The sequence below is a fragment of the Alligator sinensis genome, unplaced genomic scaffold (genome assembly GCF_000455745.1).
Source record: "Alligator sinensis unplaced genomic scaffold, ASM45574v1 scaffold398_1, whole genome shotgun sequence".
In the NCBI taxonomy this organism is placed as follows: domain Eukaryota; kingdom Metazoa; phylum Chordata; order Crocodylia; family Alligatoridae; genus Alligator; species Alligator sinensis.
The window spans coordinates 403,963-420,013 of record NW_005842708.1 but is presented as its reverse complement, the minus strand read 5'-3'; the positions used below and the strand labels follow the sequence as shown (position 1 = coordinate 420,013).

At 51.2% G+C, this 16,051-nt stretch overlaps 1 protein-coding gene across 9 annotated transcripts in view; it reads right to left on the bottom strand.

The window, feature by feature from the left end:
• TLDC2 (TBC/LysM-associated domain containing 2) overlaps nucleotides 1-16,051 on the bottom strand; it is a 115,596-nt gene that overhangs the window by 50,253 nt on the left and 49,292 nt on the right. For all 9 annotated transcript variants that reach the window (XM_025216086.1, XM_025216080.1, XM_025216082.1 and 6 more), the window contains exons 2-3: nucleotides 5,937-6,101; nucleotides 2,017-2,172 (exon numbers count right to left, since the gene is read on the bottom strand). In XM_025216086.1, coding sequence (XP_025071871.1) covers nucleotides 2,017-2,172; nucleotides 5,937-6,017 — 237 coding nt within the window. In that variant the 5' untranslated portion in view covers nucleotides 6,018-6,101. The remainder of the gene's footprint in view (nucleotides 1-2,016; nucleotides 2,173-5,936; nucleotides 6,102-16,051) is intronic.

The window sequence follows — 16,051 nt, the reverse complement described above, 5'->3', positions numbered from 1 at the left end:
TCTTTCCCTTAGCTTCCACTATCTGGTCCTGTAAGAAACAAAATACTGGGCTAAATGGATCTGTGGTCTAGTATGGCAGTTCCCAGGGCAGAGGGAGAGTGAGATTAAGTCCTGGATGCTCTGGTGCAGGTAGGCAGATAACATCATTATCATAGACGTAAGATAGGGCTGGGCAAATACTTGAAATAAAAGAATGCAATTTCAATCCACTTGTTACTAGTCACTCATTCATGTCAAACTTGGCAAATTATTTGAGCCAAATAAAAAAAATTTGCTTTTTCAGGCTAGATTCAGAGAGGACTCAGGCACTATTAACTAAATGTAGGCAGAGGTAGTGCCCTCCTGACCCTACACAGTGCTTAGGATGCTTAGCAGGACTGTAGAAAACTCATGTGTGAACTTTGTCTGCCAGGTTCAGAGGACAGATCTGAACCAAGGGCTCTCACTGTGATGACTTCTCACCAAGAGCTCTCGCATATCCCTGGGCTGCTAGTTAGGGTTACCTGAAGGCAGAAACTCTCTCAGAGAGAAGCTTGAATTCCAGGCCTCTGAGGCTGTTCTGCTTTGTATAATAACTGTGTTCACTGGCCAGAGAAAAAGTTTCTAGCCTGATGAATAATGGCAGTCACCTGGGATCTAGTGCTTGCTCCAGTGAATTGTTAATTAATTTAAGGAAAGTGAAACAGTTTGTCTCATCACAGAATAGGAGATCATAGGCTGAACTGGTTCTCAGAATGAGTCAGAATAGTATTTAAACCCATGCTTCCCACATCCCAGAGGAAAGTCTGGCACAGCAAGCTATAGAGAGAATACTGCTGCTTTGCTGGTTGTGTGAATGTTGCCTCGCTCTCCCTATGACTCCAGCTGTTCTCCTTTATGCTTTTAATAAAAATGCCCTAAAATGAAACAATTTGGGGGGAGTTGCTACAAAATTTGATATATTTGGGATTTGGGTTGACCTGAGATAATTTTTTTGTTCTAATGTAAACTTTTCATTTACATTCTAACTTACCAGGTCCTAACATATTGTATTTCAGCTGACCAAAATAAAGGCTGGTTTCTTCTGAATAGGCTGTCTCTAGTGGCTGCTACATCTGTTGACCTCATAGGCACCAGAGGTCTGAAGGAGTGAATCCAAAAAGGGAATCGGGATCTAGAAAGCTGAGTGCAGATCATTATGCAGTGCATAGGGAGAGGTCAGCACCTCAGAATGAGATCTGAAATAGCCAGCCCTCTTGGGCATAGAGTTGCCTCTCCAGGAACATGGAACTGAATGGGGCCTGCCAACAACCAGCCCAACTCAGTTCATAGGCATGCTCCAGATCTAGGTTATCAGATTGAGACAGTCCTGAGTGCCCACTCTTAAGTCCTCAGTCTAAGCATGCCTAAGATTGGGGGCTCAGGATGAGGCCAGGGCACCCTCACTGGCAAGCTACCCACTCTGGAACCCATCAGTGGATGCAGCAGGCACAGTGTACTCAGCATTATCCTCCCTAATGTTCCATATTCTGGTATAGATAAGTCCATAGAAATCATGCAAACTTTCCCCATGTTGCTAACAGTGTCAGGAAAAATTTTACAGCACTGCTGTTAGTACAGTTTCCACAGATTATACCAAACAAACCCCAGCTTTCAAGACCATAAGCTCTCTCCCTAATCACTTTGACAAAGTCATAAATGAGCTAATCTCCCCCAGGCCTGATAGATTGGGCAGGAGATTGACTGCTGGTAGTGACGTGTGGTTTTCCCACTCTATAGAAAGGGGGAAAATTCAGCAATGGGATTCTCCCACGAGGGAGTCTTAGAAGAAGAACAGAACCTCAGGCCACCCTGTCACAGAAACGGTCTCTACTTGCCAGGCTGCAGCACTGTTGGTTAGTGCCTAGGTAGGACCTGGGATTCAGCTGCCCTTTAACACTTGGCAATTAGACTCATATGAGGAAGCCCAGCTCAGAGGGCAGCATGTGAATCAATCTGGCACAGCTAGTAACCAAAGAAGAGAGGTCCTGGTTTTACCTGACCATTAGTATCTCTGATGACAAGCAGCACAGGACAGCTCAGGCTGGTCATGCTTCGGTACAAGGTCTTCAAACTAAAGCCATTTCTTGCTGTGCAGTACAGCAGGCTCCAGGGATGTCCAGTGGTCATTCTGGGAGGGAGATGAGGTGCCAGCTGGGAACAAATATAGATGGTCAGTCCCTATCAGGTTCCCTAGCCCCTCCCCAACCTCCTGAAGGAAACCTTTGCATCAGTAACCCTCATACCTTCCCTTACCAGCTGCTCTTCAGGTTCTTCTGAAAGGTGTCTGTTTGTGGTCTACATCAGTGTTTTTCAACCCATGGGTCACAACCCAAAAGTGGATTGGAAGAATAAATAAAAGGGTCGCAAACAATCATGGAAAAACGTGGAAAATCAAGGATTTTCTCCTTTAAAGGAGAAAAATGTGGGAAACCATGTGTTTCCGCGTGCAGGCTAGCAGAATTCCAGCCTGCAAGGGGCTGCTTGGGGCTGGGGGAAGCAGGAGGAGGGTGACCGGAAGCAGGGGGTGCCACATGCATGTATGCGTGCACACATGCATGTGGCAGCCAGATGGCATGGAGAGCAGCTTCCGCAGCTCCCTGAAGGTAAGTCTGTGGGGCAGAGGGGGGCATAGACAATGCACTGGGAGGGGCATGTGCCCCCCGCAGATTTGTGCACCCACAGCAGGCATAGGGCTGTAGCCTGGCTGGACCTGCACAGGCAGGAGCTGCCTCTGTGGCCCAGAAGATGGGACTTGGAGCAGGGCATCAAGACTTGTTGGTGCTGCTACAGCCACCAGGACCCCTGTGCCAGCCACGCCACCAGCAGTATGAGGAGTAACAGATGGAAGCGGGAGCGCGCTGCCTTCACCTCCTCCTGCCACCACTGTACGCCTTGGGCGACAGCTCTAGCCTGAAGAGGAGGTGGGGTGATGGGCAGAGTGGGTGGCTGGAAGGGAGTAGCAGTGACCAGACCATGGTTGGCAGGGTAGAGCTGCAGCCCAGTGTGCAAGCAGCTGGTGGTGGGAGGAGATGAGGGCAGCCTGTTCTTCCCATCCGTTACTTCTACTGTTGGCAGTGCGGCTGGTGCAGGGGTCCCAGCAGCCCTGGCGGCAGCAGCAGCAAGTCTCAATGCCTGGATTTGGGTCCTATTCACTGGGCCACAGAGGCAGCTCCTGCCTGTGCTGGTCTGGCCAGGCTGCAGCCCCATGCCCACTGTGGACCCCCCACAACTGACCCCACGCTCCCACCCCCTTCCGTTCACACTGGGGGTCTAGGGGCAGGAGGCAGTGGGTCAGGAGTGAGGGGCACCAGCAGGGCCAGGCGGCTGTGAGTTGGGAGTGAAGGCACCAGCAATTTGCACTGTGAAAATTGTACAATGATGAATGTCACTTGGGAGTAATGAAGGGTCACATGTTGATAGTACTGTTAATGTTTTCCTGTTGATGTTGATTTCTGTCTATAAAATTAAGACCATTGAGCTGCTTTAAATTGTAGTGTGTAATAGGTATTTTGGGGCCAAGATACTTGTGTGTTTTCTACTTAAACTATTTACTGGGTCAGGATTGGCCATTGATGTTTACAAATGGGCCAATGGCCCCAAGGTCTGGAACAGCCTGCCACCGGAGGTGGTTCAAGCGCCTACATTGAACACCTTCAAGAGCAAACTGGATGCTTAACTTGCTGGGATCCTATGACCCCAGCTGACTTCCTGCCCTTTGGGCAGGGGGCTGGACTCGATGATCTTCCGAGGTTCCTTCCAGCCCTAATGTCTATGAAATCTATGTCTATGAAATCTATGGTACAAAAAAGGTTGAGAATCATCAGTCTACATGACACCTAGGGACCACCTCATCCCACTTACATGCCAGCTCCACGATACTGTCTCCCAGGTTCTCCTCCCCATACAAGGAGATCCTGGGGTTCTGCATGAAATGGCCTTTACAACGTACCCTCACCCTAGGGAGACAGCATCCAGGGAAGGGGAGCCACTAAAGTGCTCCCCTCCTCGTGCTTCCCTTTTTGTTTTTAAAGTGAACATATGTGATATTAGAGACATGACAAGTAAATAATATTAATGTAAAGAGCTGGGACTGGAGAAGTATCTCCAGCAAGCAATTGAACATGCTGTTTCTATCTCTGCTAAATGAGACTTAGCGTGGTCATACTGCATGAGCTGCCATCTCAAATGTCAGCTCCTGGCAGGCCAGTCACATGAAACCCAACATGAATGTAATGTGCACAGCCCAAATGGTCTTTGGCATGCTGGTCCCTGGAGCCCAGCCCAAATGGTCTTTGGCATGCTGGTGTGGGCCTAGGATCCATGTGGGTCCAAGACTGCACCAAAGGCATTCATACTAACCCGTAGAGGGTTTACAACAGGGGTGGGCAAAATGTGGCCCGGGGACCAGATGCGGCCTGCCAGGCCATTCTATCTGGCCCTCAGGGCCCCTAAAAAATGTAGAAAATTAATATTAATCTGCCCTGGGCTGCCTGTCATGCGGCCCATGATGGCTTGCCAAAACTCAGTAAGCAGCCTTCTGCCCAAAATAATTGCCCACCCCTGGTTTACACTGATAGGCAGTCAAGATGATGATGGGGAATAGGGCTGAATAGGGCCATACAAGCAAATGGCTTTGAGGAGCAATAAACTGTAATCTGGGGCCAGGACAGAAAATGCCAGCACATAGTTTGCTGGCAGTCATCCAGACTGCATTCCATGGGGCTGGCCTGGGCAAATACTATTTGCTGAGAAGAATAGAATAGTAATGGAAATAGTGTGCAAATTATTTATTAGATGCCTGTATTAAATGAATGTTTATTATTGTTCTCTGACCAGCTGTACTGGTTGGTTCGCTCCAGAGAGTGACTGCATTAATGGACTCTGGTTCCATATTTACTCTTAAATTCACATTTGACCTTCTTCCCTTTTCCCAAGTAACAGGCTGTTCTCTCTAGCTGCCACCCTTGCCAATCCCAGACTCTGTGTGCCAGGTTGGTCTCACTGGGTTTCAGGCTCAGTAAGAGAATCTGTGGGGCTATTCATCCTCTTGGCTATAGGTGACTGGTGCCTCTTGAGTCACGAGTGCACATGCCCCCCCAGCGACCGGGGTGCGTGGGGGTGTTTCCCCGCAGTCGACTGCACTGACCGGGGGAGTCCCCCCCGCAGCTGATCTCACTCAACAAAAAGTGGCCGTGGCACTTCCGTAAGTGGCTGTGGCCGTTTCTGCTGGTGGCCCCGCTCCCCAGCCATTGCTCGTGCACCACCTGGGAGTGCAGCTGCTTCACCTGGAGGCCCAGCTCCCCGGCCAGCACTGGTGCTCCTGCCTTCCCCCCCCCTGCCCATCGCCTAAGTGGTGAGCGTGACCTTCAGGGGGTGCACCAGTGCTCTCAGGGGCTGCACATGCACCCCTGTGGACCCCCTATGCATCACCACTGCTCTTGGTTACATGGTCTGGTCCCCCCAAAGCCACTGGAGTTAATGGAAATTCACTCTGGAACACCAAAGACCAGATGTAACCCAATGCTGGGGATGATTTCCTGTATGAAGCCCTACTTTGCAGGGGGGTGACCAGGCACTTGAATGTCATCAGGATGAAGCAGCTCTGAACCATGGAAACAAAGCTGGGAGCCCCAGGCAGGGCTAGTTGGCACACTGACACTGGAAGTCTCATAGGCCTAAGCTCCCAAGCAGTGGAGTTGGTCTGGCCAGGACACCAAGCTTCATGCTCTGTAGATTTCCAGAAAAATGGCTCAATCACCTGCTGTCATGCAGTATGGTATCTAGGGCATGGATGGGTGGCCCAACTCCCTGCAAGGGGGAAGCTTGAGAACAGTTAAACACATAGAGTGCACCTGAGTCAGTCACAAGTACAGTTTGTGTCGGCTCTGTGGCAGCTGCGCTGAAGCTGCACTTACCTGCTGCATCTCTCCCGACTTCAAGATGCTGCTCCTTCCATTCAGCAACAGCTCACTGGGCTCCTTGGGGGGTGAAGCCATCACTGCCACATCTGCTTGGCCCAATTCCTCCTGCACAGCAGTTTCAACACACTCCAGGGCCAGGTCATCCTCCAGGCAGCCAGTCTGGCAGGGAGAGCCCCACGCCAAGGGGAGAAGGAGTAAGGTACCATCGTACAAACTGGCCCTTAGGGCAGGGCCAATGCACTCCTGGCACCACAACAAGGGGGGATATTCTGAGGATGTAGGGACACAAGCATGGGGCAAGCCGAATGGTGAGTGTGCCACCCTTCAGGAGGAGAGAGGATTTTAAACCCACTGGACAGAGGCTGTTTTGTTTTTCAGGGGCCCAGAGCCAAGGCAGAAAGGGACAAAGGTGGCTTCAAGCCTCCTTAACACTAGGCTGCTCTTAGACATAGTCCACCCTTAGAGTAAGTTAGAGCAGGTCCAAGGCTGAGTGGCTACTCCACAGCCCTGAATACCTGAAGCATGCCTCCAGCCTCACCCTTCCTGTCACTGCCCTTCACAGGAAGATGTGAGGCAGGGGTAAACAGAGCTATGAGCCAGCCCAACAAGCACCACTCCAGCAGTGCTGACACTCACCAAACCCCATGTGTCCTACCTATCTCAGACTTGGTTAGTCCCTCAGTCCTTTTTCCCTCAGACACAGGGCATCTCTAGCTTGTCTTCCCCTGGGCAGCAATGCTGTCTTTTGTCTCCCCTGTGCGAGGGGAGAAGCAGGGGCAACCCGTCCTATACTGCGAAACCTGAAGCTGCAGGGGGCCCTGAAGTTAAGGGGACCCTTGCGCATAGGCAGTAGAAGTGGGGGGATAATGGGGCTCAGCCCCCACCCCCCCCTCCCAAACACAGGGCAACAGTAGGCATTGCCTTGGGGCAGCCCAGCCACAGGGTCCTACAGCAGTGGGGTAAGGGACACACTGAGCTATCCTGCACAGTCGAAGCCAGAATTGCAGCCAGCTCAGCTGCAGGCAGGTAAGTTTCTTTTAATCTGCTTTTTTTTTTTTTATTTCCATGGGCTTGGGGGGAGGACAGACCAAGACCCCCACAGTGCAGGAGAGAGTAGGTTAGGGGAAGGGTGAATCATTCACGCCTGCACCTGTCCCACTCCTTCCTGCACTGCAGGGATTGTCCCACCTGGCCTGCCCCCCGTTCACTGTGACAGGGGCCCCGGTCCGGCCAGGTTATTGGATAATCAAAGCCTGGTGGCTCCTCCAGAGACACGGCACCAGGAAGCCAAGGGGGCGGAGGGCACATAGCCCTCTGATCTTTGCATGGGTCACAGCTGTGAGCTGGGCTTAGCCTCTGCTCCACGCCTCACCACTGCCGCTTTGAAAATGGCGGGCGCTGCCATGTGCCTCACTGCCCAGCCTGCCCAGTGGTGGGATGCACATGGCAGCGCCCATTGCTTTTGAAGCAGAGGCAGTGAGGCACGGAGACATGGAGCAGAGGCTGAGCCCAGCTCTCAGAAGTGGCCCACCCTTGCTCATGCAAAGAATCTGGGGGCCATGTGCCCTCCCCACTTGGCTGCCTGGCGCCATGCTTCTGGAGGAGCCTCCAGGCTCTTCCTGGGGATGACGTGGGGTGGGGCAGGGCAGTCATGGGGGTCCCGGGGGCTCCTTATCCTCCGGCCCAGCAGTGCAGTTGACGCTGGCCCCTCTCTGGTCCCCAGCTCTGGGCCCCTCTGGCCACTGCGTGGCCAGGGCCAGGGTGGGGAGGCAGCCAGGGCCACAGGCAGGGCAGGTGCCATGGCCTGGAGGCAGCCAAGGCTGGCACTGCCAGTGCCGGTGCAGCTGGGAGGCTGCCAGGGCTGGGACTGGTGCAGCCAGGGCCGGGAGGTGGCTGGGGCTAGTGTGGCCAGAGCCAGGAGGCAGCCATGGCTGGTGTGGCATCTGGGGATGGCATAGCCAGGGCAGGAAGTGGCCAGGGCAGTGCAGCACTGGGCAATGCCGCTCCCTCCCTTGACCCTTTCCCTTCCCCCTCAGACTTTCCCATGGGGGGGCATGTGTGTGCGCATGCATGCACACACACACACACACTCCCCCCACCCCCACCATGTTGTTTTCTTCCTCCGCCTATGCCCTGCATCCAGCCACTCACCTCCGCTGGCTTCACATCCAGCCACTCACTGGCCGCCCCCCTCCACCCCCGCTGCTGCTGCTACCACCACCAGCTTCTTTGGGGCAGGGGGTCCCAAAACTATTTCTTGCAGGGGGCCCCAAAATATGGTGGGCCAGCCCTGGGGAGAAGTAACAGAGAGAGCCAGGAGAGAAGTGCTGCAAGACAGTGGCAAAGTCTACAAGGAGGTGAGCAGGTAAGGCCCTTTGCTTTGGCTGGGAGGGGCTGGGTTTATGCATTCCCACAAACAGTGGACGTGAGAAGGCTCTTCATTCCCTCAGCTCCAGCTTCTGGGAGCATCTGATTCTCTGGGATTTTGCACAGGTCAGGTCTGCACCACAACTTACAACACTGGGCAGTGTTTCCCTTGATCAAGCAGCACTGTCTATGTGGGCTACCTCCTAAATGAAGCAGTACTAATTAACTCCCTGCCATAGTGCACATGGCCACCCGCTGCAAGGTCAGGAGGTAGAGCATAAGGAGAAACACAGAGTGTTTGAGGATGACACTGCTTGGCACAGGAAATCAGTGGTATAGACATGGCCACAGCTGTTCTGCTGATAGCACTGCCTAGCTGAGCCACTTCTCTGTGGGAACATGACAAACAGGCACTGATAAGAGCTATGCAATCTACCATTGCCACTGGGCAAGCTGCCAGCCATGTCCAGCCTCTAACCTTTGCAAAGCAAGTCCATGCTGTATATCCAGTAGGGCTGTGTGAAATTTCAGGAGCCATTTTGTTTCGGAGGTGTTTCAGCACCTGAAACACCGAATCTGAAATTAAATGGAAGGCTCCAAAACATCTCCAAAATAAAACAAAACCATCCAAAATGTTTCAGAAATGTTTCCGATGTTTCAGAATGTTTTGGAGGCGCCCCCCTGGGAATAGTCTGGCACAGCCCTGCAGGACTCCTTTTAAAGTGCTGGGAGGCTGGGGCCAGGCAGGGCAGCCATGGGGTCTTCTCCTGCAGTTCCCCCTGCCAGGGCAGAGGCAGTCACAGCTAGAGGAGCTGCGGGAGAAGCTCCCATGGCTGCCCTGCCCAGCCGCATCCCCCGCCCAGCCCCAGCCTCCTGGCACTTTAAAAAAAAAAAATAGCTCTGCACTCACCGGCTGTAGCAGCTGAGATCAGGGCCTCTGAGGGCTCATGGTAGAGCTCCCACACACAGTGCAATGCAGTGAGGGTTAGCAGGGATAGCCCCTCAACCTGGCACTTGTGTGGCAGCTGCCCCATGGTGTGTGCTGACTGGGGCTGAGGCTGCTGGGGCTGGGCAGTACCAGGCTCCGGCTGACAGGTGAAGCCGCCCCAACTCCCAGACAGCATGCAGCTCTCTGCCAGGCTGTGCTGCACCCACATGATGGGACAGCTGCTGTGCGGGTGCTGAGCAAGGGAGTGATCCCCACTGCCTTCCACTACCCCGTGCTGTGTGGGGGAGCTCTGCCATGAGCCCTCAGAGGCCCTGATCACCACTGCTACAGCCGGTGAGTGCAAGGCTTTTTTTTTTAAAGTGCTGGGAGGCTGGGGCTGTGTGGGGGATGGGGCCAAGCAGGGGAGGCATGGGGGCTTCTCCCATGGCTCCCCCTGCTGGACCAGAGGCAGGCACAGCTGGAGAAGTCACGGGAGAACCTGCAGCTGCACAGCTGTGTCTGCCTCTCCCTGGCCAATCTGAATTTCCGAATCTTCGCTGAAACAGCATTGAAACTCTGAAACAGATTCAGCCAAATTGAAACAGAACAGTGATCCAAAACACCAAAATGAATCACTGTCCTCTGAAACAGGAAGTTCAAGGCTCACCATTCCTCTGCTGTCAACATGTAGCTATAAAACCCACTGGCAAAATGTTCCATCTTCCAGGTGGCACCCTGGTTTATATAGAACCATACTGCTCCCCCATCCAGGTCAGTTGGCAGAGACCTCTGCCATAGCACATCTACTTCTATTAGCAGTAGTAGACTGTTAACCAGAAATGGACCAGACTTAAGGAAGATGGAACATTTTGCCAGTGGGTTTTATAGCTACATGTTGACAGCAGAGGAATGGTGAGCCTTGAACTTCCTGAATTCAGGTTTAGGTTCTGTAGGGGACTGTGATCTAACAGTAATAGACCCTTTGGCCTTTTTGTTCCTAACCTATCTCTGTCTGCCTCTGCTCCCATCTGCTTTAGCCCCTCAGAGCCTGCTACACATCAAATTAAAGTTGGATAGAAACCAGCTATAGAGTTGTTAAAGATTTTCAGGCACTAACTTTGTAGCTGGTTGGCTCTTTTTATAGTTAGATCATTCTTTTATGGTGTGATAATTACTTTGCACATGTGGCCTATCTAAATGTATAATGCAATTAATCAGTTAATTGTGTGATAATAATTTTGCACTTGTGGCTGATCTTACTTTGCACATGTGGCCGGTGTAAATGTATTGCACAATTAACCATTTAATTGCCTAATATATGTAACCTATAGCAGGGGCCTCAGTATCAGCTCCCCCACGTCTACCTACCCAGTCCCTGGTATCTGTCCCTTCTGCACCAATAAAGCTCCCAGCTCCAGCCCTTTTTTTCAACATTTCATCTTACTCCTATCCCTCCACACCTTTTGTATCAGGATCTCCATATCCTTCCCTTTCTTCTCTCTCCCCCACTAAGTTCCCATCTACATACCCACATCTACTCACATCTACTTCAGTCTACCCTGTTCCCAACCCCATGCATACCCTCCCCCTGACATAATTGGCTTCTGTCCCTACCCCCTCTGCTCCTAGCTTTCTCCCATGCATTACTTCCTCTCCATTCCTATGTAATTCCCTTTCTCTGTATTGCCTGTGCACCAACGTGGGGCCACAGAAAGGAAAGGAAAGGCTGTGGGCCTGCACTACAGCATTCTCCTAGCAGCAAGGAACAAAACTGCAGAGAATGTCTTGCTGTGACTGCAGCACTGGGATGGAGCATGCTTAGTAACTATGGGGAAGGCACATGTGCAGTTTGATTGGCACATCAGGGTGCTGAAAGGATGAAGTGTGCTCAGTGCAGCTGGACTATTCAGAGAATTCCAATTCTAAACTCCAACTAGCTCTTTCTGAGTCTGTGTAAAACATGGAGCTTTTTCAGGGCCTTGCAAGTTGGCCAATTTGTTTATGGGAAGAAAAGCACACTCCTCACAGCTATGAAGCTGCCGTGCCAAATTCCAAACCCCTCTTCCAAAACATGGAGACACTAAGAGCTTTACAATGAAGCAGCTATAAGGCTATTTTCAACACATCCACAAAAAGTATTTTCCCTATTCTCCTTTGAAAATCCTGAACCACCTTAGTTAAGAATATTGGCCTGGGGCAGACACCTGGCATGGACAATTTCAGCTTGAGCACTTACAAGCGCAACAAAATTACTGAGAACAGGGCTCTGAAATAGAAAGTATTGAACACCCCTGTCTATAGGAAGTACTAGCTGCTCTACCTATAATAAATTTAACTGAGCATCAGTAATTGGCTTTCGCTTGTACTTAGGACTTTGCTTAACTGGCATGTGTCTCAGGAGTCAAAAAGGACCAATTGCTAAGGGAGTGTTAGGTGTGTAGTTTCCCATTCATTATTGCACAAGAGCAATAATGAATTGCTCTTGTTTAGCCTTCACTGATGTAAGGTCTCTTCATAGACTTTGTGCCATGTGGATAATGAGTCATGCAGAAACCACTGCCCAACCCTACCTTTCCCTCTCGTGGAAACTCCCCCTGATTCAGGGAGTTCCTGTCACTACATCCTCATAGAAGGGAAAAACTGAAGGGAAAAATATGTTGAATTTACTTGAGTGAGTTAATATTTGCTTGAGCAGTGTCAGGGGCCATTTGGATCATGGGAAAGCCTAAAAGCAGTGTCAGCTGCCTTTCACTCCTTGTATCATACTTGCCTCAGCACTTCCTTCACCACTCTGGGAAGCAGGTTTCTTTCTACATTGCATTAAATGGAAAATGCCACTCCCAAGGCTCTCTTCCCCATGAGGCTGAAATTGCTTGCTTAATCCCAGTTCTTTATTCCCAGTTCCTTTTTCAAAGCTAATCTATACCCAATAAAAGTTTGTTATTAATGAATTACACATCCTAAACAGAGATAATTTCATTAGCTATGCATATTTACTACTATTATTAATATGTAAAATAATATCCTGCATCAAGTACAGAGCCCTAAATGAAGGTCAGATTAGGATGGGATTATGGGGCAAAATACTTTTTGGGCTACCCCAAGCTTCCTGTCGATGCCACCAGGGGACTGTCCCAAAGAATCCTGACCACAGTCCTGTCTGGCCCAAAGCGCGGTTTGGCTGTGCCAGGCTGCCAAATGACAGCCCCCATGCTGAATTGGCTTGAATAAAGAACTGGCTTTTGGGCTGAGATTATATTGGAAATCCTTTTTGGGGCACCCCACACCATGTCTCTGTGGCACTGGAGGCCTTTCCTGGGCATCTTTGGCCAGGGTCTTGCCTAGCCCAAAGCACGGTTTGTGTGTGCCAGGCTGCCAACTGACAGCACCCCCATACCCACTGTACTAAGTATATGGGCTCGAATAAGGAACCAGTTTATGGTTGGAAATCTTTTTTGAGTCACCCCACATCATGCCTCTGTACCACGAGGAGACTCTCCTGGACATCTCTGACAAGAGTCTTGCCCAGCCCAAAGCACACCTTGGCCATGCCAGGCTGCCAACTGACCACCCCCACTCTCTCCCCACCGGCCACTGTACTAAGACAGACAGACACAGATGTAAATTGTAAAAGAATTTATTGTAACGTAACCAAAACAAAGAACAAAGCACTGCTAATTATTGTCAGCAGTATATGCTGCCAGTCAATCTTGCACAAGGGCCATCTGACCAGCCTCTTCTTAAGGATAGCTCCTTTGTCCCTGTGCTGCTGCCAGGCCACGTCTCTGTCTGGCCACTGCCTCTCTTGCTTCTTCAGCCCACCACTCTCTGAAAACCTCTCCACGGGTCTCACTGGTCTCACAGATGTTATGGAGCATGCAGGCTGCCCTACAAAGGCTGTGATACTTTCTGTCTCCATCTGGAGCTGGCATGTAAGCACCCTCCATCATCCTTTCAGTCAGCCAAACGCACATTCAATGGCCATCCTGCAGCTGTTCAGATGGTTGTTCAAAACCAGCTTCTGTGAGTCTGTGACGTTCCCTCCATAAGACTTCATGAGCCATGGCTTTAGGGTCTACTAATACAACTCAGGGAACAGCATAAATCACTTTCTCCTCCACGCCAGGTGCATAGTGTCCTTTCTCCACGAAGCCAGGGAGAGAAGAGTTTCTGAACAGGCACATGTCATGCACGCTGCCAGCTCACCTGGTATAAATGTTCATGAACAAGCCCTGGTGGTCCACCATGGCTTGCAGGATTATGGAGACAAATCCTTTCCTGTTTGTGAAAGGCCTCCCCCCCACCGAAGGGCACAACACTGGGAAGTGAGCACTGTCTAAAGCACCCATGCAGTTACAGAACCCCTTTTCATTGAAACCATCTATGACTTCCTGCAGATTTGCCAAGGAAATAAATTTGTTTATAGCCATGTCCTGTAGCAGCTGGCATACCTCACGAGATGCCACCCTGGCCGTTCAGGGAGCCATGCTGAACTGGCTCGCCACATAGAGGAAGCTGGATGGGGTGGATGGTTTCATGATGGCCATGGCCACCCTTTTGTCTGGTGGGATGACCTAACACATGTTAGTGTCCTGCCTTGCAATGTGGGGCCCCAGAATTGAGATGATATGATAAAACGTCTCCATAGTCATCTAGAACATCTCCAACCACTGCTGGTCATTCCAAGTGGTCAGCAAAATTCAATCCTCCAGCCTGAGCTGCTCCGACAGGCCCACCCTGTGCAGATGCTGCTCCTCAGCTTTCTCAACAGAGCCGAGTCATCCTGCACTTCACTGCATGCCTCTTGGTTTTGCCACTCCTTGGCATATCTCCATTTCCTTTTTCTTTCTCCCAATGCTTGTGAATCTTGGAGAGACACTGCCAATGAACACACTATCATCATTATCTGGCGGTGAAGCTCTTCTTGTTTTTTCAAGGCCAGCAGTAGTTCTATCAACAGCACTGTCACCACCTCCTCCTGCTCACCCATGTCCTCCATATTCTCAATGTCAAAGGAGTCTTCACTGCGTTGTTTTTCATTCTCCACTTCCCAGTCCTCACGCATTTCATCCTGATTGTCCATTTGGCCCTTCTTTGCTATCAGCTGCTTCTCACTGATTTCTAAGATAAGATCAACACCATCCCCTGCACCAAGCACGGAGTAGGAGCAGGAGGATGGGTTGTAGTTTGAAACTCTGTCTAGCTGAATTCAATAGATGACCGCTAGGGCTGTGCGAAATTTCACTGGGTGTTTCATTTTAAAGCCGTTTCGATGCATTTTGAGCTCAAATGAGAGGAGGCTCAGGCTGCCTCTCCCACCTGGGACTGGCACTGGCTCTCCCACCTGGGACAGGATGTGCCCAACACTGAACAAGATTGCTACTCCCACAGCCTGAGCCTCCTTTCATCCAGCACAGCTCCAGGGGCTCGCACCCCTGGGAGGAGTCTGGCACAGCCCAACAGCCCTCCTGGGGGTGCGGGCCCCTGGCTGTGCATGCTGGATGAGAGGAAGCTGCCACTGCTGGCAAGTGTCAGGACTTTTGCTTTGAACAGTTTGAGGTGAAGGTTCCCAGAAACCTCTGCACCTATCTCCTTGAAACTGCAGGTGGTAGGGGGTGGTAGTGTGCAGTTTCCTCCTCTGTGGGGAATGAAACATCATGAAACCAGGAAGACTTTTTTAGTTTGTTTACCAAATACCGCCACTGATGGCAGCTGGGAATGTGCCCCTGAACCTTGGACCCCAGCTCGCAGTATGGCAGAGCACTGCAATGATATGCACCTCAGGCAGCAATGGTCCTGAGAAAGATTGCTGGAGCTTTTGGTGGAGTTGTCACGAGCCAGATTGTCAGAAACAGTAGCCTGGTGGGAAGAACTCTATGAGTCTGTGTGTTCTGATGGTGTGAAGACTGAAGCCTACCATACACAGTCACTAGGCCATCTGCAGTGGTTGGTAGACATGGCTGCGGAGTCCTGTGTTGATTACTAGAGGTCATAGGACCTGATATGTGATGTCCTGCAGAAATTGCGGAAGCACCTCTTTAAAAAGTGGGTACCAACACCAATAGGGAAAGGTAGCTCCGTTTGGCTTGCCTCTGTCCAGGAGGTAGCCAGGAGCATTACAGCTATGGAGTCAGGGGAGGAGTGCCTGACTACCAGCAGGGCCAGGCAGCCACCACTGTGGTTCAGGGAGCCAGGGCCAGCTCAGGGTGATGGTGGGGTGAAGACAAAGAAGGCCAAGTAACTGACTGCTTACAGTATTGTGTTCCTTACAATAAAACTTCATGTTAACTTGGCTTTCTGCATCTGGCTCCATATCTTTGAAAGGAAGGGTGCGGGGGGAAGGGGGAGGGGCTGATAGCTTCTCTCGCACAGCTACACTCCACAGGTATACAGGGGGACTCTCTGGGTGGGTCATAGAATCATAGAAGTAGGGTCGGAAGGGACCTTGTAGATCTTCAAGTCCGACCCCCTGCCTGGGCTGGAGGAAAACTGGGGTCAAGTGACCCCAGCCAGGTAGGCATCGAGCTGCTTCTTCAAGACCCCCAGGGTAGGAGCCAGCACCACTTCCCTTGGAAGTTGGTTCCAGATCCTAGCCGCCCTAACTGTGAAGTAGTTCCTATGGATGTCTAATCTAAACCTACTCTCCAACAATTTGTGGCCGTTATTCCTTGTTATCCCGGGGGGTGCTGGGGGAAACAAGGTCTCCCCCAAACCCTTCTGGTCCCCCCTAGTGAGTTTATAGACGGTCACAAGGTCCCCCCTCAGCCTTCTCTTGTGAAGGCTGAACAGGTTCAGGTCCCGTAGCCTCTCATTG